Genomic DNA, 27,044 nt, shown 5'->3' on the forward strand with positions numbered 1-27,044 from the left:
CCACCTTAAGAAAATCACAGATCAGGAGAAAAGCCCATCTGCAGTGATTCAGTCTCTATTTCTGTGAGCAACCAGAGAATAGGATGTGAACTTGGTGCTAATAAAATGCTCATTAAGTGAAAAGCATTAAGATGTTAACATGAAGAGATTCATTAAGGGCTTCAAATTACTTACCTTGAAAGTTGTTTGGTTAGATGAAGGTCAGATTTCAGTCTAACATTTTTCTTCTTCTCTTTTGACTAATTAGGTTAAGTCAGCAGACATCTTCCCTAAAGTATAAGGCCTCACTGGGGTAGCCTGCTCAGTGGTGGCAGGAAATACTTAGCATAGAAGTGTCCAAGCAAAAGTTTCAAATGTTTTCCTTCTAGCCTTGCACATAGTCCCTGAGAGTATTTTTCCTTTGTGGATCAGTAGATCTGTGAAGGCACCTAAAGTAACAATTATACCAAACGGAATTTTAAAGGTGGAGACATACTATTTTATTTTCCTTGTGGCAAAGCAATGCAACATTCCCTAGAGGGGAAGGAACAAACATAAGGCCCTGTATATTAATGATATCAGGTGTTTCAATAAAAATAGCAGTTTCTAAGCAGCTGCATTTTAAGAATCTCTCTGAAGGATCAAACAGGAAGAGAGAGACAAACTGTTTAAACACAAATAACTTTGACAATTAAAGAACTAGCATGACTAAGCCACAAAAGACAAGTGAAAAGCAAACAGACTGACACTTGAGCAAATTTAGGCCTCCAAGCAAGCGGAAGTATTTTTAATTTTCAGTCACAATCTAAACTCAAAAAAAAAGGTCTGCAGTCTTCCTGCAACTTTTCATTTGCTGGTGAGATACTATTAGGGTTGCCATTACATGCAGTACATTCCAGAAGATCCCAAAGACATAACTTGTATCTGTCATCAACTGGCAAACCAGTCTCGGAGGCTCTTCCAGCTGTTAGGCGTCTGAAAATTTCACATGCAACCTAATCCCTTCCCATGGTTATAAAAGACCACATACTAGAGAAGAGGTGGCTAAGCTTGTTCACTCTGCCTTAGAATCCTTTTCAGGGGCTTCCCCAGTGCTCTAGCAGTTAAGACTCTGTGGCTTCAATCACTGGTTGGGGAAGTTCTGCATGCCTTGAGGTGCAGCCAAATTTAAAAAAGATCCTTTCCAGGTGTTGCTGCTGCTGCTAAGTCACTTCAGTCGTGTTCGACTCTGTGCGACCCCAGAGACGGCAGCCCACCAGGCTCCCCCGTCCCTGGGATTCTCCAGGAAAGAACACTGGAGTGGGTTGCCATTTCCTTCTCCAATGCATCAAAGTGAAAAGTGAAAGTGAAATCGCTCAGTTGTGTCCAACTCCTAGTGACCCCATGGACTGCAGCCCACCAGGCTCCCCCGTCCATGGCATTTTCCAGGCAAGAGTACTGGAGTGGGGTGCCACTGCCTAATACCGTCATATATCCTGTGTTTCTGGCCTCTCTGTGCTGCATAATCCCCCCCTTCCTCAAAGAAGCTATGAGCCATGCTGTGCAGGGCCTCCCAAGATGGACAGGTCATAACAGAGAGTTCTAACAAAATGTCCACTGGAGGAGGGAATGAAGAACCACTCCAGTATTCTTGCCTCAAGAACCCCATGAACAGTATAAAAAGGCAAAAAGATACAACACCGGAAGAGGAGTTCCCCAGGTGAGAAGATGTTCAGTATGGTACTAGGGGAGAGTGGAAAAATAGCTCCATAAAGAATTAAGAGGCTGGGCCAAAGCAAAAATGATGCACAGCTGTGATTGTGTCTGGTGATGAAAGTAAAGTCTGATAGTGTAAAGAACAATATTGTACAGTAAAGGACTGATGCTGAAACTCCAATTCTTTGGCCACCTGATATGAAAAGCTGACTCACTATAACAGACCCTGATACTGGGAAAGATTGAGGGCAGGAGGAGAAGGGGATGACAGAGGATGAAATGGTTGGATAGCATCACTGACTCAATGGACATTAAGTGTGAACAAATTCTGGGAGACAGTGAAGGACAGGGAAACCTGGCATGCTGCAGCCCATAGGATCACAAAGAGCCAGACAGGACTGAGCGACTGAACATGACAACAGTGGGAATGAAGACTTAGGCATACCACATTTTTGCCCTCAGAGAAAAGAATACTCCTTGGACCACTGTTATTCAAAGCATCAAAGCCTACCCAAAGAAAAACAAAACATCTTTTAAGGGTAACATATTAACATATATAAAAGGGATAAATGAAGACACACATAGGAAACATTCTAAATACTCAAAATACTAACCCTGAAAAACAGCATGGCAATTCCTCAAAATACTAAACATAGGTGTGCTCCACACCCACCAGAGATGCTCGGAGGGCTCAAACAAAACCTTGTGCACACCAGGACCCAGAGGCTCCACAGAGACTGAGCCAGACCTGCCTTTGAGTGTTTGAGTGTCTTCTGCGAAGGCATGGGTCAGTAGTGGCCTGCCACGGGGAGAGGGGCTCTGACTGCAGCAGACCTGCGTCACGCAGCGAGCGGCATAAGCCCTCTTGGAGGAGGTTGCCATTAGTTCCACCATAGAGCTGCTGAGCAGACTGCAGAACAATTACCCCAAAGAAAGTCTTGCACTGTTAAGAAAGTTACAGGACCCACAACAGATTTCCCAATCTGGGGATCCAGCAAAGAGATTGAGAACCCCCACAGAATTTGACTTTGGAGGTCAGTGGGATTTGATTACAAAACTTTCACAGGACTGGGTAAACAGACTCTTGGAGGGTAGGAACAAAACTTTGTACACACCAGGAGCCAGGAGAAAGGAATAGTGTCCTCACAAAAGACTGAACCATAGGTGATTGTCAGTGTCCAAGACTCTCTGGCGGAGGCACGTGTCAACAGTGGCCTGCTGCAGGGCCAGGGGCACTGAATACAAACAGTGTGTGCACAAGTTCTTTTGAAGGAGGTGCCATTACCTTCATTACCCCTACCACAGTTTGGCCTTAGGCCAAACAACTGAACGGGAACACAGCCCCACCAATCAACAGAAAGTTGGATGAAAGATTTACAAAGCATGGTCCTGCCCATCAGAACAAGACCCAGTTTCCCCAACAGTCAGTCGTTCTCATCTGGACGCTTCCATAAGCCTCTTATCCTTATCAATCAGAAGGCCAACAGAATGAAAACCACAGTCACAGAAAACTAACCAAACTGACCACATGGACCACAGCCTTGTCTAACTCAATGAAACTATGAACCATGCTGGGTAAGGCCACCCAAGGACAGGTTATAGTGGAGAGTTCTGACAAAACATGGTTTACTAGAGAAGGGAATGGCAAACCACTTCAATATTCTTGCCTTGAGAACTCCATGAACAGTATGAAAAGGCAAAAAGGTATGATACTAAAAGATGAACTCCTCAGGTCGATAGGTGTCCAATATACTACTGAAGAAGAGTGGAGAAATAACTCCAGAAAGAATGAAAAGGCCGGGCCAAAGCAAAACAGTGCCCAGCTGTGAATGTGACTGATGATGGAAGTAAAGTCCAATGCTGTAAAAAACAATATTGCATAGGAACCTGGAATGTTAGGTCCATGAATCAAGGTACATTGGAAGTGGTCAAACAGGAGATGGCAAGAGTGAACATTGACATTTTAGACATCAGTGAACTAAAATGGACTGGAATGGGCGAATTAAATTCAGATGACCATTATACCTACTACTGTGGGCAAGAATCTCTTAGAAGAAATGGAGTAGCCATCATAGTCAACAAAAGAGTCTGAAATGCAATACTTGGGTGCACTCTCAAAAATGACAGAATGATCTCTGTTTGTTTCCAAGGCAAACCATTCAGTATCACAGTAATCCAAGTCTATGCCCCAACCAGTAGTGCTGAAGAAGTTGAATGGTTCTATGATGACCTGCAAGACCATCCCCAAGATAAAGAACATCCTCAAAAAAAAAAAGAAATGCAAAAAGGCAAAATGGTTGTCTGACAAGGCCTTACAAATAGCTGAGAAAAGAAGAGAAGCTAAAGGCAAAGGAGAAAAGGAAAGATATACCCATTTGAATGCAGAGTTCCAAAGAATAGCAAGGAGAGATAAGAAAGAGAGATCTCTTCAAGAAAATTAGAGCTACCAAGGGAAAATTTCATGCAAAGATGGGCACAATAAAGGACAGAAACGGTATGGACAAAACAGAAGCAGAAGATATTATGAAGAGGTGGCAAGAATACACAGAAGAATTATACAAAAAAGATCTTCATGACCCAGATAACCACCATGGTGTGATCACGCACCTAGAACCAGACATCCTGGAGTGTGAAGTCAAATGGGCCTTAGGGAGCATCACTACAAATAAGGCTAATGGAGGTGATGGAATTCCAGTTGAGCTATCTCAAATCCTAAAAGATGATGCTGTGAAAGTCCTACACTCAATATGCTAGCAAATTTGGAAAACTCAGCAGTGGCCACAGGACTGGAAAACGTCAGTTTTCATTCCAATCCCAAAGAAAGGCAATGCCAAAGAATGTTCAAACTACTGCACAATTGCACTCATCTCACATGCTAGCAAAGTAATGTTGAAAATTCTCCAAGTGAGGCTTCAACAGTACGTGAACTGAGAACTTTGAGATGTTCACGCTGGATTTAGAAAAGGCAGAGGAACCAGAGATCAAACTGCCAACATCCGCTGGATCATAAGAAAAGCAAGAGAGTTCCAGAAAAACATCTACTTCTGCTTTATTGACTATGCCAAAGACTTGGACTGTGTGGATCACAACAAACTGTGAAAAATTCTTAAAGAGATGGGAATATCAGTCTACTTTACCTAGGACTTCCCTGATAGCTCAGTTGGTACAGAATCTGCCCACAAGGCAGGAGACCTTGGTTCGATTCCTGGGTTGGGAAGACCCACTGGAGAAGGGACAGGCTACCCACTCCAGTGTTCTTGGGCTTCCCTTGTGGCTCAGCTCGTAAAGAATCCACCTGCAATGTGGGAGACCTGGGTTCGATCCCTGGGTTGGGAAGATCCCCTGGAGAAGGGAAAGGCTACCCACTCCAGTATTATGGCCTGGAGAATTTGAATCCTGGACAGTATAGTTCATGGGGTGGCAAAGAGTCGGGTATGACTTTCACTTTCACTTTACCTGCCTCCTGAGAAATCTGTATGCATGTCACGAAGAAAACAGTCAGAACTGGACATGGAACAATGTCCAAACTGGGAAAGGAGTATGACAAGGATGTATATTGTCCCCCTGCTTATTAAACTGATATGCAGAGTACATCAAGTGAAATGCCAGGCTGGATGAAGCACAAGCTGGAATCAAGATTGTCGGGAGCAATACTAATAACCTCAGATACGCAGGTGACACCACCCTTATGGCAGAAAGTGGAGAGTAACTGAAGAGCCTCTTCATGAAAGTTAAAGAGGAGAGAGAAGGAGCTGGCTTAAAACTCAACATTCAGAAAACTGAGATCATGGCATCCAGTCCCATCATTTCATGGCAAATAGATGGGGAAACAGTGGAAACAGTGACAGACTTGGGCTCCAAAATCACTCCAGATGGTGACTGCAGCCATGAAATTAAAAGATGCTTGCTCCTTGGAAGAAAAGCTATGATCAACCTAGACAGCATATTAAAAAGCAGAGACATTACTTTGCCAACATAGGTCCGTTGACTCAAAGCTATGGTTTTTCCAGCAGTCACGTATAGATATGAAAGATGGACCATAAAGAAAGTTGAGTGCTGAAGAATTGATGCTTTTGCACCGTGGTGTTGGAGAAGACTCCTGAAGAGTCCCTTGGACTGCAACAAGATCAAACCAGTCAATCCTAAAGGAAATCAGTCCTGAATATTCACTGGAAAGACTGATGCTGAAGCTGAAGCTCCAATACTTTGTCTACCTGATGCAAAGAACTGACTGACTGGAAAAGACCGATGCTGAGAAAGACTGAAGGCAGGAGGAGAAGGGGACGACAGAGGATGAGATGGTTGGATGCCATCACTGACTCGATGGACATGAGTTTGAATAAGCTCCAGGTGTTGCTGATGGACAGGAAAACCTGTGCTTGGACTGCGTGCTGCAGTCCAAGGGGTCACAAAGATTCAGACATGACTGAGCAACTGAACTGAGGTGTGCTCAGTTGCTCAATCATATCTGACTCTGGGTGCCACATGGACTCTAGCCCACCAGGCTCTTCCGTCCATGGAATTTTCCAGGCAAGAATACTGTAGTCCTTGCCACTTCCTACCCTAGGGGACTTTCCAGACGCAAGGATTCAACCAGCATCTCTTGTGTCTCCTGCACTGGCATTTGGATTCTTTACCACTAGCCCAACCTGGGAAGCCCCATTAAATATGCTTATTGTTCAGATGCTCAGTCGTTTCCAACTCTTCATGACCCCATGGACTGCAGCATGCCAGCCTTCCTTGTCCATCATCAACTCCCAGAGTTTGCTCAAACTCATGTTCATTGAGTTGATGATGCCATTCAACCATCTCGTCCTCTGTTGCCCCCTTCTCCTCCTGCCCTCAATCTTTCCCAGCATCAGGGTCTTTTTCAGTGAGTCAGCTCTTCGCATCTATCCATTAAACATAGGCTTACCATGCAATCCACCAATTATATTTCTGAGTATATCTGCAAAAGCAGGAACTGAAGAGCTATTTGTACACCCATGTACAAATAGCCAAAAACACAACAACCAAAAGGTGGAAGCAATTCACTTGGGATTTCATCAGTGCGATGATGGATAAACAAAATGTGGCACCTATATACTTGGAATATTACTCAGCCTCAGCCTAAAAAGGAAGGAAATTCTGACAAATGCTACATTGGCAATGAACTGTAAAGATATTATGCTAAATGAAATGACCAGGATTTTATAGTTTTCTAAGTACTATAACATACATAATTCTCATAACCGCTTCTCTATAAAACAATTGATATCCTCATGACCTCCATTTTATAGATAGTAGGAAAGGTCCAGAGAAGCTAAATAAGTTGCTCAAGGTCACACATTAAGTAGTAGAGACAAAAATTAAAAACCCAGTTTCTCTAACTCAAATTTCCATGCTCAAGCTCCTTTCAATACATCATACTGAGTTTTCTGTTTACCTCCATAGTAACACTAAAGAAGGAGGCATTAAAATATAAAAGAAAGAGCCCTAGATTTGGAATTAGAAGAACTATGATTAATTCTCAGAATTGACACACAAGAATTGTGGGACATTTTGCAATTCAAATATCTTCAAGATTTAGTTTCCTCATTGGTTAAAAAGTATACTCTTAGAGTTTGACAACTGAAAAAGACAGCAATTTTTGAAAGAACAGTACTTAGTTTAGCCCTTACTAAATGAAAATAAATTTTAAAAAAGAAAAAAGTAAACTTCTGCAGGCTTAGCATCACCAATATATTCCCCTGATCTGGTGTTAGTGTGATATTCTAAAACATCTCTCCAGTAATCTCTTGAAAAAACTGACTAGATCTTTGATATTTTCTATGTATATTCCAAGTCTAATTCATTAGCAACAGTGAAGATGATATAATTACTGTCTGCAGCAAGTTCATCAAGAAGTTTGAGGAATGAAAATGAAGGTATAGGCCTGACTTACAAAGAGAACCATGTCACGGTTATAGGCATCTGCTCTAAGCCCAAGCCAGTCCTTTCTGGGGTATTCAGAAAAAGGACAGATCAATAGTTTAAATCAGCTGTTTGATGGCCCCTGGGAAGAATAAGGACAGCAGCCAAACCAAAAGCCACCAAATGGAAAAGTAACAATGCAGGAGATAAAGCAAGCATAAAAGACTGTGATCAAGGAAACAAGCCCCAGATGAAAAGGCACTGCCTGAAAACCCTAAGTAAATACATGAATAAATAAATACAACATAAATTATACCCACTGCATTTCATTCTATAGTCCAGAATCTGGTGTTTCTTTCAAACACCCACATTTGTCATACTGTCATTCAGTCACAAAGGGCTCTTTAGGAGAAGGCAGTTTGTAATTCCTGATTCCTATAGAGAGTCACATTTATCATAAGGATTTACTACAGTATCTGGCTTATGTGCTAGATGCAAATATACATGAGGTTGTGAGATTTATAAAACTATGTTTGCTGCAAAATGTCTCTGGGGGTTAGGTAAGGCAGATCCACCTTCAATACCCTCAATGCAATCTTGTTAGCACATCTCACCTGCCTGCTCCCTCACCCCTGCCCTCCCAAAACACACATCTCACACTTTTTCTTTTGTTCCCAGACTTGTCAAATACTAGTAAGTCACTGCAGGGACAGGACATTTTACCTTAAAAGAAAGGGGTGGGAAGAAAAGAACGATATAGAAATAAATATTGAATCTCAGCTCTGTCACAAATCAGAATCTATACCAAATTGTAAATGTGCATTACTATTACTGGGAATGTCTGGCAAAACTTACATCTGGAGCTAAATCAAGTTTCCCCATCTGCTGGGTTTGCCTCTTCTACTCAGTGTTAATTTTTCAGTTGTTTGCAAGAGCAATATAATAACTGCTGAGAAAATAAAAAATGATAGGCACAAAGCGAGCCAGAAATGTAACAAAAGTCAGCTTTAGGTTTCAAGACACTGAAAGCACATTCTCTCCATTTACAAACAGCTTTCTCCTGTGAGTGTGTGCTGTTTTCTCAAGACCCTAAACCAACTCCATGTCTGACTCAATTTTATCCAATACATATAGCACTCTGTAATTGCCATGCTGTTTCATAAGGAACCTAAAATGACTTAGCCCCATGAGCTCCATTTGGCTCTGTTTACCACAAATAGAAATAGCCATGTAAAGCAAAACGTCAAAAGTTCCAGATCCCATGAGTCATTCATTCAACTCATGGAGAAAGGCAGAAAAAAATTTCCAGAGAAGTGCTTTCAGATGGCTTATACACAGAAACCACTTTGGCAACAAAGAGGCCTGAAAAAGGTTTGCAACTATCTCCTGGTAAGAAAATTCATAAACGAGCAAATTCTGTGAGCTATTTCAATATGACAAAATGAAAGTCACATGCATTCCTGCTTTTCTTGATCAAATACAAAAATTTCTTCCACTCCTACAGACATAAGGGCTTAAAATAGTAGTGATGTTCAACACATTTCACTTAGAAAGGTACAATAAACCTCAGGATTAACCACAGAACTCTGAAAGAGATAAATCCTCACTTCTTACCTGATATTAACCAACGCGTGAGTCACCTTGCTAGCTGCTTCTTTCCACTGGCCTGCATTGGTAGAAAGCCTCAGGACTGTAAAAAAGGAAAGAACAAAGATGTGTCAGACCACTGGTATTAAATAAATATGAGTGAAGACACAATGCAGAATATCACTATTGGAAAAACCAAATGCAGTCTGTGCCAATCTTCTATTTAAGACATCCTAATCTAGAGAAAAAAAAAATAAGGGCTTATTCTCAACTATCTTTCCTGCAATTTTTTTCCCCTTTCTTTCACTTTCTATCAAAATATTCTACTCCTCTGCCTTGGGTTTCCCTCTCTCCACTCCCCTCTAAAATGTTTCCATACTTAGTTTTTGCATCCAGTTAAAATCTACACTGGGGTGGTGATGTGAAGGTAACCTGATTGCCACATTAATCATTTCCCTAATAGCTGGGGCCGATTTAGTGGAATTGGCCAGCTGAGTAAGTGTCCCTTCCTGTTACACATACAGTATATCTTTCTCCTAAAGGTCTGAACTGGGTCAAATAGGATAAATAATCTTGTCAGACAGAGGATGGTCATGTTTCAATCAAAGAGTAACCTGCTTTAGCTCCCTTGACTTAACTGTGTAACCTGCAACATGAATCAACTGGAATATTCTTCCCTTCTCTGACCAAAGTCTCTTACACCCTTACTCACAGAAGGGATGATGGAAATAGAGCTCCCAGGTGGTGCTAGTTGTATAGAAGCCGCCTGCCAATGCAGGAGACGTAAGAGACTTCGGTTTGATCCCTGGGTCAGGAAGATACTCTGGAACCCACTCCAATATTCTTGCCTGGAGAATCCCAGAACAGAGGAGCCAGGCGGGCTATGGCCCACAGGGTCACAGAGTCAGACATGACTGAAGCAATTTAGCACACACACATGCATATTCTCTATCAGCTATGAGCTTCAGGGCCACACATTATAGTACCTATACTCCTTCAGAAAAGAGACAAACCAGCACAAGCATTCCTTGAAAGAACAAGCATACCAGTGGGCACTCCAAGTGTATGTTTTTAATGAGTGAATAACAAATATGAACTAAACATGCAGAGAGTCTACTATGTGCCAGAAACTGGACAAAGAATATATACAATACAGCACATATATGAGACTCAGAGGGGACAAACAATTAATCAATCCAGCTTATCCACAGAACTGTAAGTAATGGGGCTAGAATTTAAACCTGGAGGGAATGGTCCTACAGCCTGTACTTGATACACTGAGTAGTTAAGGGTGTGAACTCTGAAGCCAACTGTTGGTGTCCAAGTCTAGCCTTGGCCACTTACTAGAGAAAAACAGCAATACTTACATGAAAGGATTATTATGAAAATCAAGTAAGTTTTATATATATATAGCCTTAGATCAGTACCTGGCACATAGTAATTGTTACATAAGTATTAATATTAGCTATTATTCATTAAATAGACTGTCTTCCAAACAAATGCAAGAATATACTTAAGACTTTCTCAGAGGAGAAAGTTATTTAGTTAGTTAATCAGAGCCTAACATTAAAAAACACATAACCAATCTGCATAGGTACCATCACTACCAACTCCTGACCAGTATTCCTCTAGCAAGAGTAGCAGTAGCAGCAGCTGTACTAGAGGGAGGGCATATAGCTGTAATAGGGAAAGAAAACTCATCTGGCTACTCTGCATCTATTTCAGCAGTATTTCATTTTTATAAATTCATGCAATTTTATGAAAGAGAAGATGGAAGCCTTAATAAAACATTATCAGAGTGCTGCTTTCCTAATTTACAAGATGTAGTGCAGGGGAACTCAGTTTCAAGTTAGAGCTTTTCAGTCTCAACTCAGGGTTTCATTAAGTGTATGCACAGATTTATTCATGAATGAACAAAACTGTTTTAAGCAGGTCAGACATATTTTTTTCCACTCAGTTGCAAAAACTGTTTAGATATATATGTTTTCTACTAGACCCTCCATTAAATCATAAATTCTCTGATGGTGAGGACCTAGTATTTGTGGAATTAAGCGAATTTTACCCCCCTTACCTAAGAGAGGTATTCAACTCTGTTCATGGATTATTTCTCTGTTAACATCCTGTCACTTTTGTTCCTTAGTGAATAGGCACCCAGATGACCTTATCACTGCATTTCCAAGGGAAACAAGCTTTCCAAGACATTGGCTTTTACATTCTTTTCTAAGTTCCCAAATTTAAACACAAAATTATCTCAAAATGCCCAAACGCCTCAAAGCTAAGGTTATCATTTAGGTAGTACAAAGTATGATACATAAAAACAGCAAACCATGCAGCCATTTACTTAAGTAATAGCAAAAACTGGAAACAACCATAATTTTCATGAAAGGAAAGAATGGTTAAATAAACAGTATCCGTACTATGCAAAAAAAGAGAGGGGGGAAAGAGAAAGAAACTTAAGAAAACTACCAAAAAAAGAAGAAAGTTCTATAATAGTTTTTTTAAAAAAAGAAACAGGATAACATGATCACAATTATGTAAAACTATGCATAAAGTAGACTAATACGTGCATGCATGATGAGTCGCTTCAGTCGTGTCTGACTCTTTGCGACCCCTGTGGACCGTAGTCCACCAAGCTTCTCTGTCCATGGGATTCTCCAAGCAAGAATACTTGAATAGGTTGCCGTGCCCTCCTCCAGGGGATTTTCTCAACCCAGGGATCGAACCCACATCCCTTACACCTCCTGCATTAACAGGTGGATTCTTTACCACTAGCGCCACCTGGGAAGCCCATATGAAAATTAGTGGTCATACTAGAAAGGAGAGATTGTATTAAATTAAATTTGTACCTTGTTTTTTCTTTAGTACTGGTAATTATCTTTTTCTAAAAGGAAAAAAACAGTTCAAAATATGGTATCATTTATGGTTCAGGGTAGCTTGTGTCGAGGTCCTTCCTCATCAGTAGATATCACTGCAGTAACTTAAATGCCATAAGAATATTAAATGTGTGTCTTTATCAAGAGTCTCTCTCTTCTAGCCATGATGAAGTAAAAAGACATAATTAACCCTTCTACCTTAAACAATAAAAAACTGAACAAAATATAAGAAACAATAGCTTTCAGACATTGGACAATGGGTATACAGAACTGTGATCCTTGAAGATGGAAAACAAACAAGGTGAGCCCTAGAATTATCCCGGCTTACTGTGTGAAAAAGTTTCCAACCTACAGGAGAGAGAGGAGGAATTTAAACAGAATCCAGAAGCTTGCCAAATCAAAGACACAGAGATTTAGCAACTGGACAGGCCAAGGCACCTAGAATTTGTGGCGTAGAGTACTGTAGAGGAGGGAGTTAAACAGGGTATTCTATAAGTTTGCAGAGGGGTCCTCTTACATCTTTTGCTGAGCACTGATCTGCACATAAGAAAGAGAAAACTACTCAAGGCTGGGGGTAAAGAACCACTGGAAAAGAGAAGAAATTGTGGAGCTCATGGAAGGCTCTACAAGCAAAATAATTTGCACTTCCACCAGCAAGAGTAGAAAAACCTACTAATATATGAATTATCAAGAAGAATCTTTAGATGGGTACTGCATTAGTAATCTGGCCAAATTAGCCTATAATAAAAGTTGCTCTTAACCCAATTTAATAACCTTTAAAAGCAAATCCTAAAAGGATGAAACTGATTCCACACAACATAACTGCATTCCAGAACAAAGTCTAACATTATATAAAGGAACATAATAAAATCAAACTTTACAACATTAACATCACAATGTTCAAAATCCAATTTAAAAATTACCAGCATTCAAGAAGTAGAAAAGAGACTTCCCTGGTGGTCCAGTGGTTAAGAAAACACCTTGCAGAACTATACTCAATATTTTGTAATAACCTATAGTGGAAAAGAATCTAAAAAAGAATACACATATGTATATATACACACCCACACACACACACACACACATCACTTTGCTGTATACCTGAAACTGATACAACATTGTAAATCAACTGTTTCAATGAAAATTTTTCAAAAAAAAAAAAAAGAATCCACCTTGCAGTGCAGGGGACACAGGTTCAATCCCAGGTCAGAGAACTCAGATCCCACTAGAGTCCATGTGCTGCAACCAAAGATCCCACGTGATGCAACGAAGATCCTGCGTGCCACAACTAAGACCCAATGCAGCCTAATTAATTAATTTAAAAAACCCAAAGAAGCCAGAAAAACATAACCCATAAACAGGGGAAAAATCAGTCAATAAAACAGGCCTAGACATGAAGAGAGATGATGAAGTTAGTGGGAAAGGACATTAAAACAGCTATTGTAAATATGCTCCACATGCTCAGGAAGGTACCAAGTGAAAAGAAAACTTGTGTTCACATAAATCTGTGTACAAAAATGTTTACAGAGGTTTTATTTACAATCCCTAAAAACTGGAAACTTTCTAAATGTTCTTCCACTGATAAATGGATAAGTTAAACTAGCGTATTCCCATAATGGAATATTACCCCGTAATAAAAAGGAACAAACTACTGATACCTGCATCAACATGGATAACTTCAAACAAATTAATATATATAAGAAGCCAGACTCAAAAAACGGTATGATGTCATCTATATACTTTTTTAGAAAAGGAAAGGCAAAATCATGGGGACAAGGAATAGATCAGTGGTTGCTAGAAAGTGGCTAGGAGCTGATCTCACAGGAGTGGGTGAAGGAGTTGATCTTATCGGAGGTACAGAGAAGAGGGAAGTTTTTGAGATGGTAAAACTCTTCTAAATCTTGATTTTCTGTGATAATTATACTTCTATATGCATTTGCTGAAATTCAGAACAGTACATTAAAAATGGTGAATTATATCATATATGTAAATTATACTTCAAAAAACCTGACTAAAAAATACATTTTTCCACCTGAAGTTTCATCATACTTTATACAAAATGGAGAGTACTAAAACATGCCACCTCTTTGTACTTTCTTAGTACATCTGAGCATTCCCACATATCCTTTCTTTTGTTGCTACAGCTGTAAACATTGATCTCATTTGACTGTGTACATGGCTTAACTGTGCAGGTAAGTCAGACATCTGTAAAATACCTCCCCGACTCCAACTCTCCTTCCTTTCCTCACTGAAAGACCTTTTTATTCATCCATTAATGGGTATTAAAGCCTCTGGGGCAGCTCTTCACCCTTGGAAAATTCTGTATTATTGAAAACAAGGACACTGGTAAAAGCCAGGTAGATGCAAACCACACCAGGATACACTGAGAACATTCTGCCAATGGGAAATTTGCTAGAGGGTTCTCATGGAAGACTTCCTAGCTAAAAAAAAAAAAAAAAAAAAAAAAAAGACATGTGACTTGATATGACAATGGGAACCTCTTATTCTGAGGGGAGCTGACCTGATCCTAAAGCTATTATATTGAGAATGAGAGAGCAGGGAAATTAAAAAAAAAAAATTTCCTCCTAGGCAATCCTTCTTTCCACTCTTTGCTTCTACTCTTCTCCATGTATTCCAAATCCCCTCTACTTTACTCATGATACATACAGGAGTCCCAAGCAGAAGATGAACTTTTCATAAATAGTTCCAACAATAAGGATAAAGTAAACTAATCAACAGTGACAGAAAGCAGATCAGGGTTTGCCTAGGAATAAGGGACAGAGGTGGTAAAAGTGACATAAAGGGACACAAGGAAATTTGGGGAGCGGGGGTAGATATGTACATTATCTTGATTTAATGACAGCTTCATGTACATATACACATGCCAAAACTTATCAAAAATTGTATCCTTTAAAAAAGTGCAGTTTGGGACTTCCCTGGGGGTCCAGTGGTTAAGACTGCATGCTTCCACTGCAGAGGGTATGGGTTCCATCCCTGGTCAGGGAACGAAGATCCCACATGCCTCAGCATGGCCAAAAAAAAAAAGAATGCAGTTTATTATATATCAATTACATCCAAATAAAGCTAATAAGCTGGAGCTTTTTAATAGACAGCTTTATTGAGTGGCTTACTATTTCCAGGAAATCTAAAGAAATCTTTCTTGACCTTTAAACTTAGGTAGGTTTGATTAGACTCTACACTCAAATTTATAGGGATACATGACCTCTTACAGAAATAAGGAATACTCATGTGGTTGCAGAGTAAATTTTAGGTGAGCCAATCGCCAAAAGGTTTTTGCAAAAAAGATTTTTATCTAATGCCCACTTCCTCTTCTAAGTTATGCTAAAAATACATAGGTACATTAAAAATCCTTAAAACCTCGTACCTTTTCAAATCACACAATGTTCCTTTGGGATCCAAGCTCTTCTATTTGCTGCTGTCAACTCACACCCACTCTCACACCCATCTCACTGGCATTCACTAAATCTACAAGCCTCCCTATTTTCTCTCTTTCACAAACATCAAGAAAGGGCTACAGGGACGCTAACCAGCTTTCTACTGAGATGAATTCTGAGTTCCTGAAGGCAAGGAAGTCCACACATACTTTCTTATTGCCTGAGAAAAGGAGACTACTATAGTTCTGTGCCAAGTAAGGGCACCAAGCAACTAGAGGAGAATCTTTTGCAGTCTTTTCCTTTCATAGACCAAAAAGCACAGCTGATGGGAAGAGAAAAATAAAAAGAAGACAGCTTACCCATAGAGTAGAGGTTGTCAAAGCTCTGGTGCATGCGGATAATCTCATAGTAGAGTTCATCATAACTGCTGGGGGTGGGCAGGAATGTATCTCCATATGTGATAAACATATTAAATAGGTTCACAATCTAAAAAAGAAGCAAAAGCCTATATATAGACATCATACTATGAAGACTCAGAAGGGTATTATCAGTAGTGTGCTATATAGCCAGTTCTTATTGTCTTTCAAGGGCAGTTAAATTTTCAGCAATTTTGTTAGTTGGTTCTTAAACAAAATCATTGTTAAAAATTAACTTCTATAAAACTTACCATTCAATAAATTACATAAAGTAATAATTACTGAAAACGCATCACTTTCTAATTATTTTCTACCTTTCCATATTATCAATCCCCTTGAAATTAATTTACACCTTTTATATCTGTGTGGTGGGAATATTATATAACAGTGTGTGTTACCATTTCATGAAAGAACCAAAGGTTCTTCAAAGACACAGGTGAAAGTGGAAGCACTAGTAGAGAGATTCTGATCTAAAGGGAAAATAAAGGCCTGGTATCCCCCTATAGTTTAATCCTTAGAACACCAGCTCCTGTCTCAAACCAGCCCATTTCTGCCCTAGAGTATAGCTTCAGAAAAATTAATGTGTTTTTTTACTACTCACCATAAGAGCTAACGTAAAAATGTTGTGCTTTGCCAAAAGTACAGTCTCATTTGACATAAGGAACTTCAACAAATTTATCAAGGCTTTAAAAAAAGAAAAAAAAAAAGCATTGATAAGATAATCAAAGCATAATCAATAAAGTTAAATGAAAGTAGACTAGATCTAAAGAAATCCAAACAGGGCTAGAACGAGTATATCACAGCTACTAGGAAATTTTTAAAAGCAGGCAGAGAAGGTGTAGTTGAAGAAAGCACTGACCTTCTCAAGCACATGTCTGCTTATCTGTCCATACAAAGTTTTAAAAAATCTACTTCTTACTTCTTATTTAGCAATTAAGCTCAGAAATTTGACTATAAAATGGACATTTCAGTGTTCCAAATTTACACATGTATGCTGATTTCCCCATCAAATTTCCTCAGTTTATTGAGCATCCCTTCTCACCCCAGGTTGCTAGTGTTTCAAGTCACCAAGTTTTAGCTACATATCTGTTTCAAACATTACTGCTAAGAAGGACATCTTTCGAATCTAAATGATCAACAGACATACTGTAGAACCTACTGCTTAGTTCTGGATTTAAAAAAAAAACTCATGAAGAAAAAAAAAGCCCTTAACTGTTCTAAATATTCAAATAAGAGTGCAACATGCTCTGTCCTCTCTTAACTGTGAAAACATTTACTGAAAAGGTCCCCTTTTTGCCTTGTAATCTTTAATGAGTGGAGAGAGTGACAAAACCCAAGCAATCTCAATCATGAGACTGACCGCTAAGTCCCTAGTTAAACAGTACAGCTTTAAAGACATTTTTGCCAATAAATATTAAGCATAAAATAATTTAACCACTGCCTTATACTCTTTCACCCAAGGCTATAAACTCAGTCCTGCTTCTGTGCCCACCATAGCCACTGCCACTGTACCTATCTCCCCTGTGTGATGGGGAATATAAAGGAGGGGTTCAGCAGCTACAAGTATTTGATGTTCCTTTTGTCTTCTCCCCGTCAACCTGTCCTACTTCTACATATACACACACAAAAAAGGCTTGACCGCTCCTTTCCTAAGACCATACCTGCTTTTTTGTCAGCAGAGAAGTCCATTCTCTTGTCTGAGCTTTGTGTGAAGTTTACTACTCTTAGAAAAGAGATGTGAGCTTAGATTTGAAATAGCAGGGATTGCTGAGTAGGAGTAAGTCTCTCTAGACACTTGCTGCCTGCCATACAAGACCCCTCACTCTCAACCCTCTAAAAGCACAGGTACAGTAAAGAAACAGCAGGCAAGGAAAAGTACAAGAGCTTGTCTACATTCTGTTTCTAAAGCCTGACTCTTCCCTTCAAATAGGAAAAAAAAAAAAGCCTCGCTAGGGTTGAAGGAGGCAGGCATCCTCATTTATGAACTCTTCACCCTGACTCAAGTTCTCTGAGGTTTCCTAATGGAAAGGCAAATGATAGGCAGCTGGCTTTTTTGATGTTGTCTGTTAACAAGTGATCTATTGGACTGGACCCAAAAAAGCTCCACGGGAGACCACTCTGGATCATACAATCTACTAAGCTCCTACCAGGAGCTCAGAGAATGAAGGGGACTAGCTAAAATCCACATAAAAATGACTAACCCATGGGGATTCCCTGGCAGTCCAGTGGTTAGAACTCGGCACTTTCACTGCCGTGGCCCGGGTTCAATCTCCAATTGGGTAACTAAGATCCTGCAAGCTGCAGCAAGGCCAAGAAAAAGACTAACCCAGCCCAAATCTTTCTTCTTAATGTGTAGGGGCTTCCCACGCCACCCTCACTAACCCCAGAGCTTAGACAAGCCCTGTTAATAGAGAAATCTTCTGACAGTACGACTCTATAAATTTACAAGAGACAAGAAAAAAGGATGGGTAACACATGTGGCATTCTGCAAAACATAATGGCTAGCTAGAGACAAAGTTGCTTTTGTACATAACCAATAAAGAAGGCTTTTGTCCCAGGCACATGCAGCACAAAGATGCAGCCTCAGCAGTGGTTATGTGGTAATTAAGGGGTAGAAAACCTGGAGAAAAGGAAGTGAGCACAATGATTTATTGCTCCTCTGCTGTACTACAGCTAGCCTTGATCTCTGGGATTCAGAGTCAGGGATGACAAAGTGATAAATATGAGGGGAGGAAGAGAGCAATTCTAGCACAGGCCAAGAGGTGGCCTGCGTTTCAATTGTCACCGATGTCAGCAGAGTCAAATAGTGTTGAGAAGGAGAGTCCAGCACTGCAATACTCTGAGAGTCTGTGTTGGGGAAACCTGCATTCTATCCCTGACAATTCAGGTCAGACCCCCTACCTTCTGAAAAAGGCAGGGTTTTCTTACCTGGAAGTCATCATTCTCTAGAGGGAATTTAAAAGGCAGCTAAAATGAACAAAGTAACCTTAAAATTGGCTCCCACGAGCCTCTGACATCAGGAACCACGATTCTTCAAGAAGGAATGCCCCAAATATCCCATAATATAACACTTTTTTCCTTCAACATCTCTCTGACTTAGCATTCTATCAACTGTTCAGTGTCCTTATACACAATACACGGTCTTCTATCCTCTGACCCGATGTGATGGGAGTCCAAAGTCTGTGAGGCTTCAACATAGTTGATTTAAAATTTTTAAAGCTAGAAAGAACCTTAGAGGTTATTTAATTCTACTCCCACATTTTTGGATTCAAAAACAACACCCTACCACCACCCCAACTAGTTAGTGACCAAGCAGGGACTAGAACCTGGTCTCCTGTTTAGTGTTCCTTCTTCCATTTCATTAAGATAAAAGCCTGCAGTCCACGGGGTTGCAAGAGTCCATGGAGTCACTGCTTAGCAACTGAACAACAACAGACAAAGGTGCTGAAAGTGAAAGTGAAGTCTCTCAGTTATGTCCGACCCTTTGGTACCCCATGGGCTATAGACTACCAGTCTCCTCCATCCGTGGGATTTTCCAGGCAAGAATACTGGAGTGGTTTGCCATTTCCTTCTCCAGGGGATATTTCCGACCCAGGAAACAAACCCGGGTCTCCCACACTGCAGGCAGACTCTTTACCATCTGAGCTAGATGCAGTCAAATATTAAAACAGAAGGAAGCTTATGTATAAATGGTGTGCTTACGATTTGCTAACTATACTATTATCAACACTTTCCTAGAAGACTCTGGTTTATAACTTTCTCCATCTATTGGCTGCTCCAAGGTTATTTCCATCTACTTGGTGCTCTCCTTTTCTTGGTCCTCAGCTACTTATTATAGCACAGCTGCTTAACACCTCATTATTACCTTTCTTCTCAACACTAAACTCATTCTCAACACTAAAAAACTCCTAGTAGCTTTTCTCAGCAAAAACCAACTCGGCAGGCCCTCTATATCAGCTTTCATCTCCCCTCTTTATTTTTATTTTTAATTGTTTTTTAAAAAAACATTTATTTGCCTATGCCAGTTCTTAGTTGCAGCATGTGGGATTTCCTAGTTATGGCCTGCAAACTCTTAGTTCCGGTATGTGGGATCTAGTTCCCTGACGAGGGATGGAACCTGGGCCCCCTGCACTGGGAGCTCAGTGTCTTAGCCACTGGACCGCCACTGAAGCCCCTCACCTCTCTTCTTTAAATCTCATCTTTCCCACACCTCTATCTCCCTTTCTCTGTTTCCTTTCTAGGATCTTTAAAAAATAATGCTACTAATAATAAATGTCAACTAAAACTGTTCTATTCCCCTCACTCTGGGTGTGTCCTTCAAAATTATGTACTGAACATAGACCATGATCAGATCTGAACTTCAAATGGAGCTGCTGCTGCTGCTAAGTCACTTCAGTCGTGTCCGACTCTGTGCGACCCCATAGATGGCAGCCCACCAGGCTCCTCTGTCCCTGGGATTCTCCAGGCAAGAGTACTGGAATGGGTTGCCATTTCCTTCTCCTCAAATGAAGCTAAGATTCCCTTTCTTTATACAAAATCAGAACTGAAACAAACAAAAAAACCTGAGTATAAACAATTAATATTCAGGTTTATTCATAAGCTATTATGATACAGTGCTAGGAACAGGGTTTAACTGCAGGGCAGAGAATAGCCGTGGGCCAGGGGCAGGTTAAGGACAGAACAGAAATGGTACTCAGGATCTCGGTGCCAACACACAAGTAGCACAGAGCTCATGCTGGCCGATTCCTGTCTCACCACTCTCCACACTCACATTTTTAGAAAACTGCCCTTGATCCACTTGTTTACTTGGTGCCATCTGGGCACATGACCAGCCAAACTGTTCCAAGGACAGTCACAGAGGTAACAGTACATAGAGAGAAGAGTTAAGATAACTGAAAAAGATAAGGTATTGGTTGTATAAACATAAGATTGTTAATTAGTCATATCTCTGTTAAGAGTTTGGTATCAAGCATGATACATGTTGTAGTCATTGTGAAGATAAGTGGTGGAGAAGGGTATACTTTTTTCCTTTTTAATTTAACACTTTGGTTACCATGTTTCTAATTTTTAGATAATAGTTTTAAAAGGAAGCAGGGGAGAAAAGACTAACACAATATCTTCCTCAATAAAAATATGACCCTTAGTCTGAGGGATTTCCAAAGAAAAAGGGCCTATGTTATAGAAACTGAATACTGTGTAGACAGTTTTGCCCATTAGGTGAGCAATGTCTACTCATCCCACAAAACAGAATCGCACAGTTTACTGCAGAGTATCTTTTCAGATGAGGACAAGTTTGGTGGCTGAGACCCTCTGGGACTTAACAGACAATTCTCACTGGTCCCAATCCTTCACAGCCCCAGGAACAGGCTGTCCCAAAACACCAATGCCAGACAGATATATCGTAGAAAGAAATGGATTATATCTTTCTGCTGAATGACACCTACTACAAGTCACTAACTATGCCAGAAGTTCACATCAAGTACAGTTGTTCCTCAGTATCCACAGTGGGGGTGGGGGGTAGGATTGGTTCCAGGACTTCCCCCCCAAATACCCAACTCCATAGAGTCTCAAGTCCTTTAAATAAAATGGTATAGTTACCTACACACATCTTCCCATATAGTTTAAACCAACTCTAGGTTGCTTACAATACCTAATACAATGTAAAAGCCATTAAACAGTTGCTGGCATAGAGCAAATTCAAGTTCTGCTCTTTGGAAATTTCTGGAATTTCTTTCCAAATATTTTTGATCTGTGGTTGGCTGAATCCGTGGATGCAGAAGCCATGGATATAGAGGGAAAACTGTATCTCAAATCTTCCTCTTCTCTACTGCACTCCACTTGACAGCTTAAAAAAAGATACCTAACTACAGAAATCATCTCCCCCAAACTGCATTCATCTCTTTTCAAAGGGAGAAACACAAAAGTCATAAATGGCAAGGGAGGTAACATCTATTAGGTATATGCTAGATGCTAGGCATTATGTAAAGCACTTAAAGTATATCACTCTCACTGAAACCTATTGAGTATCCCATGAAGGAGCTAATAACAGTCCCAATTAACAGATGACCAAATTAAAATTCAGAAAGATTTAATAAGTTATCCAAAATCACATAGCTAATTGAAGATAAATTACATTAAGAGCAACATACCAGGATGATGAACTCCCCCTGCTAAGATCTATGAAACTGTACTGGTTCCTCCTAAACTACTTAAAACATTTGTTGCAGGTTGAGCAACAGGCTATCTAGGACCAATACCTGTATTTGCCACCCAAAACTGTAACTTTAATCAGAGTTCCACTAACCAGCACCTCACACATCCAAATGATCAAAAGAAAAATCTTGTGAGTTCAAGTTCATCTCTCTTTTAAGCATCTCAGAATTTTACTCCACTGACCTAAAGACACTTTAACCTGCACACTCTCAAAAACAAGAAGTGAAAAGCAAGGACTCAAGTATTTTTGCACCCATGTTTATAACAGCATTATTTACAATACCAAAAAGGGGGAAGCAATACAAGAATCCATTGACACATGAACAGATAAACAAAATGTGAAAGATACAGTCAGAAAATTGCTTGAGCTAATCAGTGAATTTAGTAAAGTTACAGGATACCAAATCAATACACAGAAATCCCTTGCACTCCTATACACTAACAGTGACAAATCAGAAAGAGAAATTAAGGAACCAATTCCCTTCACCATTGCAATAAAAAAAATTAAAATACCTAGGAATAAATCTACCTAAGGAGACAGAAGAGCTGTATACAGAAAACTATAAGACTCTGATGAAAGAAATCAAAGATGACATAACAGATGGAGAGATGTACCATGTTCCTAGATTGGAAGAATTAATATTGTGGAAATGACTATACTACCCAGAGCAAACTACAGATTCAATGCAATCTCTATCATATTACCAATGGCATTTTTCACAGAACTAGAACAAAAATTTCACAATTCATACGGAAATACAAAAGACCCCAAATAGCCAAAGCATTCTTGAGAAAAAAGAATGGAGCTGGAGGAATCAACCTCTTGACTTCAGACTATACTACAAAGCTATAGTCATCAAGACAGTATGGCACAAAAACAGAATATAGACCAATGGAACAAGACAGAAAGCCCAGAGATAAATCCATGCACCTATGGGTGCCTTATCTTTGACAAAGGAGGCAAGAATATACAAAGGATAAAACACAGTCTCTTCAATAAGTGGTGCTGGAAAATTACACAGTTTCATCTAAAAGAATGAAATTTGAACACTTTCTAACACCATACACAAATATAAACTCAAAATGGGTTAAAGACCTAAATGTAAGACCAAAAACTAAAATTCTTAGAGGAAAACATAGGCAGAACACTCTTTGACATAAATCACAGCAAGATCCTCTATGACCCACCTAACAGCATAACAGAAACAAAAACAAAAATAAATGGGATCTAATTAAACTTAAAAGCTTTTGCAGAGCAAAGGAAACTATAAACAAGATGAAAAGACAACCCTCAGAATAAGAGAAAATAATTCCAAATGAAGCAGCTGACAAAGGAGTAATCTCCAAAATATATAAGCAGCTCAATATCAAAAAAGCAAACAACCCAATCAACAAAATGGGCCTAAACAGACCTAAATAGACATTTCTCCAAAAAGACATACAGATGGCTAATAAACACATGAAAAAGTGCTCAACATCACTTACTATTAGAGAAATGCAATCAAAACTACAATGAGGTATCACCTCAAACCAGTCAGACTGGCTATCATCAAAAAATCTACAAACAATAAATGCTGGAGAGGATGTGGGAAAAAGGTCATATGACCCAGCAATCCCACTACCAGGCATATACCCTGAAGATAAATGTACCCTAATTCACTGCAGCACTACTTACAATAACCAAGACATGGACACAACCTAGATGTCCATTAACAGATGAATAGATAAATACGTTGTAGTACATATATACAATGGAATATTACTCAACCATAAAAAGGAATGAATTTGAGTCAGTTCTAGTGAGGTGGATGAACTTGGGCCTGTTATACAGAGTGAAGTAAGTCAGAAAGAGAAAAACAAATATCATATATTAATGCACATATATGGAATCTAAGGCTCCCCAGGTAACTCAGCTGGTGAAGAATCCACCTGCAATGCAGGAGATCCTGGTTTGATTTCTGGGTTGGGAAGTTACCCTGGAGAAGGGATAGGCTACCCACTCCAGTATTCTTGGGCTTCCCTGGTGGCTCAGATGGTAAAGAATTCGCCTGCAATGCAGGAGACCTGAGTTCCATCCCTGGGTTGGGAAGATCCCCTGGAGGATGGCATGACAACACACTCTAGTACCCTAGCCTGGAGAATCCCCATGGACAGAGAAGCCTGATGGGCTACAGTCCATGGGGTCTCAAAGAGTTGGACATGACTAAGCAACCAAGCACATATATATGGAATTTTAAAAAATATACTAATGAACCTACCTGTAGGGCAACAACAGAGATGCAGACATAGAGAAAGAATTGTGGACACAGGTGAGTAAGGAGAGGCTGGGGTGAACTGAGAGAGTAGCACTGAAACATAAACATTACCACATGTAAAACAGATAGCCAGTGGGAATTTGCTGTATGACACAGGAAGCTGAACCTGGTTCTCTATGACAACCTAGAGGGGCAGGATGGGGTGAGAGGAGGGACGGAGTTCAAGAGGGTGGAGGTATACCTATGGCTGATTCATGTTGATGTATGCAGAAACCAATACAATATTATAACCCAATTACTTTCCAATTTAAAAATATATTTTTTTATATGTGGTATACAGTAGAACATTACTCAGCCTCAAAAAGGAAATTCTGACACATGCTAAAACCTAGGTGAAACATGAAGACACTATATTCTAAGTGAAAAGTCAGTCACAGAAGGACAAATACCACATGACTCAATTTACATGCAGGACGTAGAGAAATCAAATTCATAGAGACAGGAAGCACATTGGTGGTTGCTAGAGGTGTAGACAGGGAGGAATACAGGCTTATTGTTTAATGGATACAATTTCAGTCTAAAAAAACTTTTAAAATTCTGGAGATGGAAGGAAGAAATGGTTGTCCAACAACGTGAATGTACTTAATGCCACTGAGCTTACACTTAAAATGATAAAATTTTATGTATGTTTTACCAATTGAAAAATAAGAGGTCAATATTTTTCCTTTCTACAGACATTAGCACGAGCCCTCCAAATACTCCATCCCAACTTTCCGTAACCCCAGCATAACTGATGGGCTGAAATTTACATCATGGTACACAGTACTAAGTACAGGGCCAAGCATTCAAAGGTGTTTTGATGGGGAAAATAAAAGGCACCCAATATACTCAATCAACAGAGAGTCATGAACACTTGAGCAAGAATACAAATTCAAAATGAGCACTGCACAGCAGTTAAGACAATACTATGGCAGTTTTCTGGAGAAGGCAATGGCAACCCACTCCAGTACTCTTGCCTGAAAAATCCCATGGACAGAAGAGCCTGGTGGGCTACGGTCCATGGAGTCGCTAAGAGTCAGACAGGACTGAGCGACTTCACTTTCACTTTACACTTTCATGAACTGGAGAAGGAAATGGCAACCCTCTCCAGTGTTCCTGCCTGGAGAATCCCAGGGACGGGGGAGCCTGGTGGGCTGCCGTCTAGGGGTCGCACAGAGTCGGACACGACTGAAGTGACTTAGCAGCATGGCAGTTTTCAGAATAATCATCAAAGTTGATAGTCAAAGCTAACAACACACTGAAGTACAGTTGATCCTTGAACAGTGTGGGTTTGAACTGTGTGAGTCCACTTATACGTAGATTTTTAAAAATAAATGTATAATATGTCACTGTATCATCTGTGGTTGTCAAATCCAGATGTAAGACTGTTGGCAGGAAGTGCAGACTGTAAAGTTATAGGTGAATTTTTGACAAGGTTGGAGTCGGGGGTTGGGTATAATCACCCCAAAACCTCAACTTCTTTAAGGGTCAACTATTCCAACAATATTCTAGGAAATCCTTGAGGATGCTGGGTTTGACTCCTAAATCTTTTTTATTCCTGCTAAACGAGGATCCAGATCCCTGGCTTCAAATACTCTTAACATGCACTGAGTGAAAAATATGTCAGTGAAACATCTGAGGTATTCAATTACACATTCAACAGGTTTAAGTTGTAGGGAACTGGGTGCTCCATACACACTTGTTTCTTCACTGGAAAGTCTTTTCCACCAGGCACTTTGAAAACTTAAGTTTCTGGATTCACTTTCAGGAACTACAAACTAGCTGTAACTGCTGCCTCTTTACTTCCCTGATGGCTCAGTTGGTAAAGAATCTGCCTCTAATGCAGGAGAACCCAGTTTGACTCCTGGGCCAGGAAGATCAGCTGGAGAAGGGATAGGCTACCCACTCCAGTATCCCTGGGCTTCCCTTGCAGCTTAGCTAGTAAAGAATCCGCCTGCAATGTGGGAGACCTGGGTTCGATCCCTGATTTGGGAAGATTCCTCTGGAGAAGGGAAAGGCTACACACTCCATTATTCCGGCCTTGATGTTGCCTCTTTGTACTACAGGCAAGTGTCAGTCTCCTACTTAGCTCTCCAAGTTTCTTTCCTTGGAGAGTCTTGTGCATCAAATATGGCAGCAGGATGCAGAAGTTCTGACTTTTCTGTATGCAGACACAAGTAGAACAAAGGATAGTGCACAAGTTCTGGAAAGTTGAGCCACAAATGGGTACCCTGACAGTTCCCTGCATCCCAAGTGAATTCACAGAGGCAAAAGCAGCCAATCTGTTTTTTAAATGTGAAGAGTTCAATACCACCCACCTGAGAATCCTGCTGTCTGACACAAGGCCACCTCACTGTACAAGGAACCTTGTTCACAGAGCTGTTCCTAGTATTAATTAATATACCCGACATAATGAGGACTTTCCCAGACTTTTTCTATTCTGGTTTGAATTTAAGTGGAGGAAAAAAAGGTAGTAAGCAGCAAACCATGTTGTCGTGTAGGAGCGTGGAGTGAATAATGGATATGGGAACTTCTCCAGAGCTAAAACCTCTCCCCACATTGAGGTAAACCAGGTGCAGAGAGGAGCAAGCCAACCACGGGAAGACACAAATAAGTGGTAGCCCAGCGCCTGCCTCAGACAAGCAGAGGGGAGGTTTAATTACAAAACCAAGTGAATGACATTTAAATAAGATTAAAGAC

At 40.2% G+C, this 27,044-nt stretch overlaps 1 protein-coding gene across 3 annotated transcripts in view; it reads right to left on the reverse strand.

The window, feature by feature from the left end:
• The window catches only part of ARMH3 (armadillo like helical domain containing 3), a 176,740-nt gene that overhangs the window by 79,510 nt on the left and 70,186 nt on the right, over positions 1-27,044 (reverse strand). For all 3 annotated transcript variants that reach the window (XM_040254239.1, XM_040254240.1, XM_040254241.1), the window contains 3 exons: positions 16,439-16,521; positions 15,781-15,907; positions 9,181-9,256 (listed from right to left, as the gene is read on the reverse strand). In XM_040254239.1, coding sequence (XP_040110173.1) covers positions 9,181-9,256; positions 15,781-15,907; positions 16,439-16,521 — 286 coding nt within the window. The remainder of the gene's footprint in view (positions 1-9,180; positions 9,257-15,780; positions 15,908-16,438; positions 16,522-27,044) is intronic.

This window comes from Oryx dammah, unplaced genomic scaffold (genome assembly GCF_014754425.2).
Source record: "Oryx dammah isolate SB20612 unplaced genomic scaffold, SCBI_Odam_1.1 HiC_scaffold_14, whole genome shotgun sequence".
In the NCBI taxonomy this organism is placed as follows: Eukaryota; Metazoa; Chordata; class Mammalia; order Artiodactyla; family Bovidae; genus Oryx; species Oryx dammah.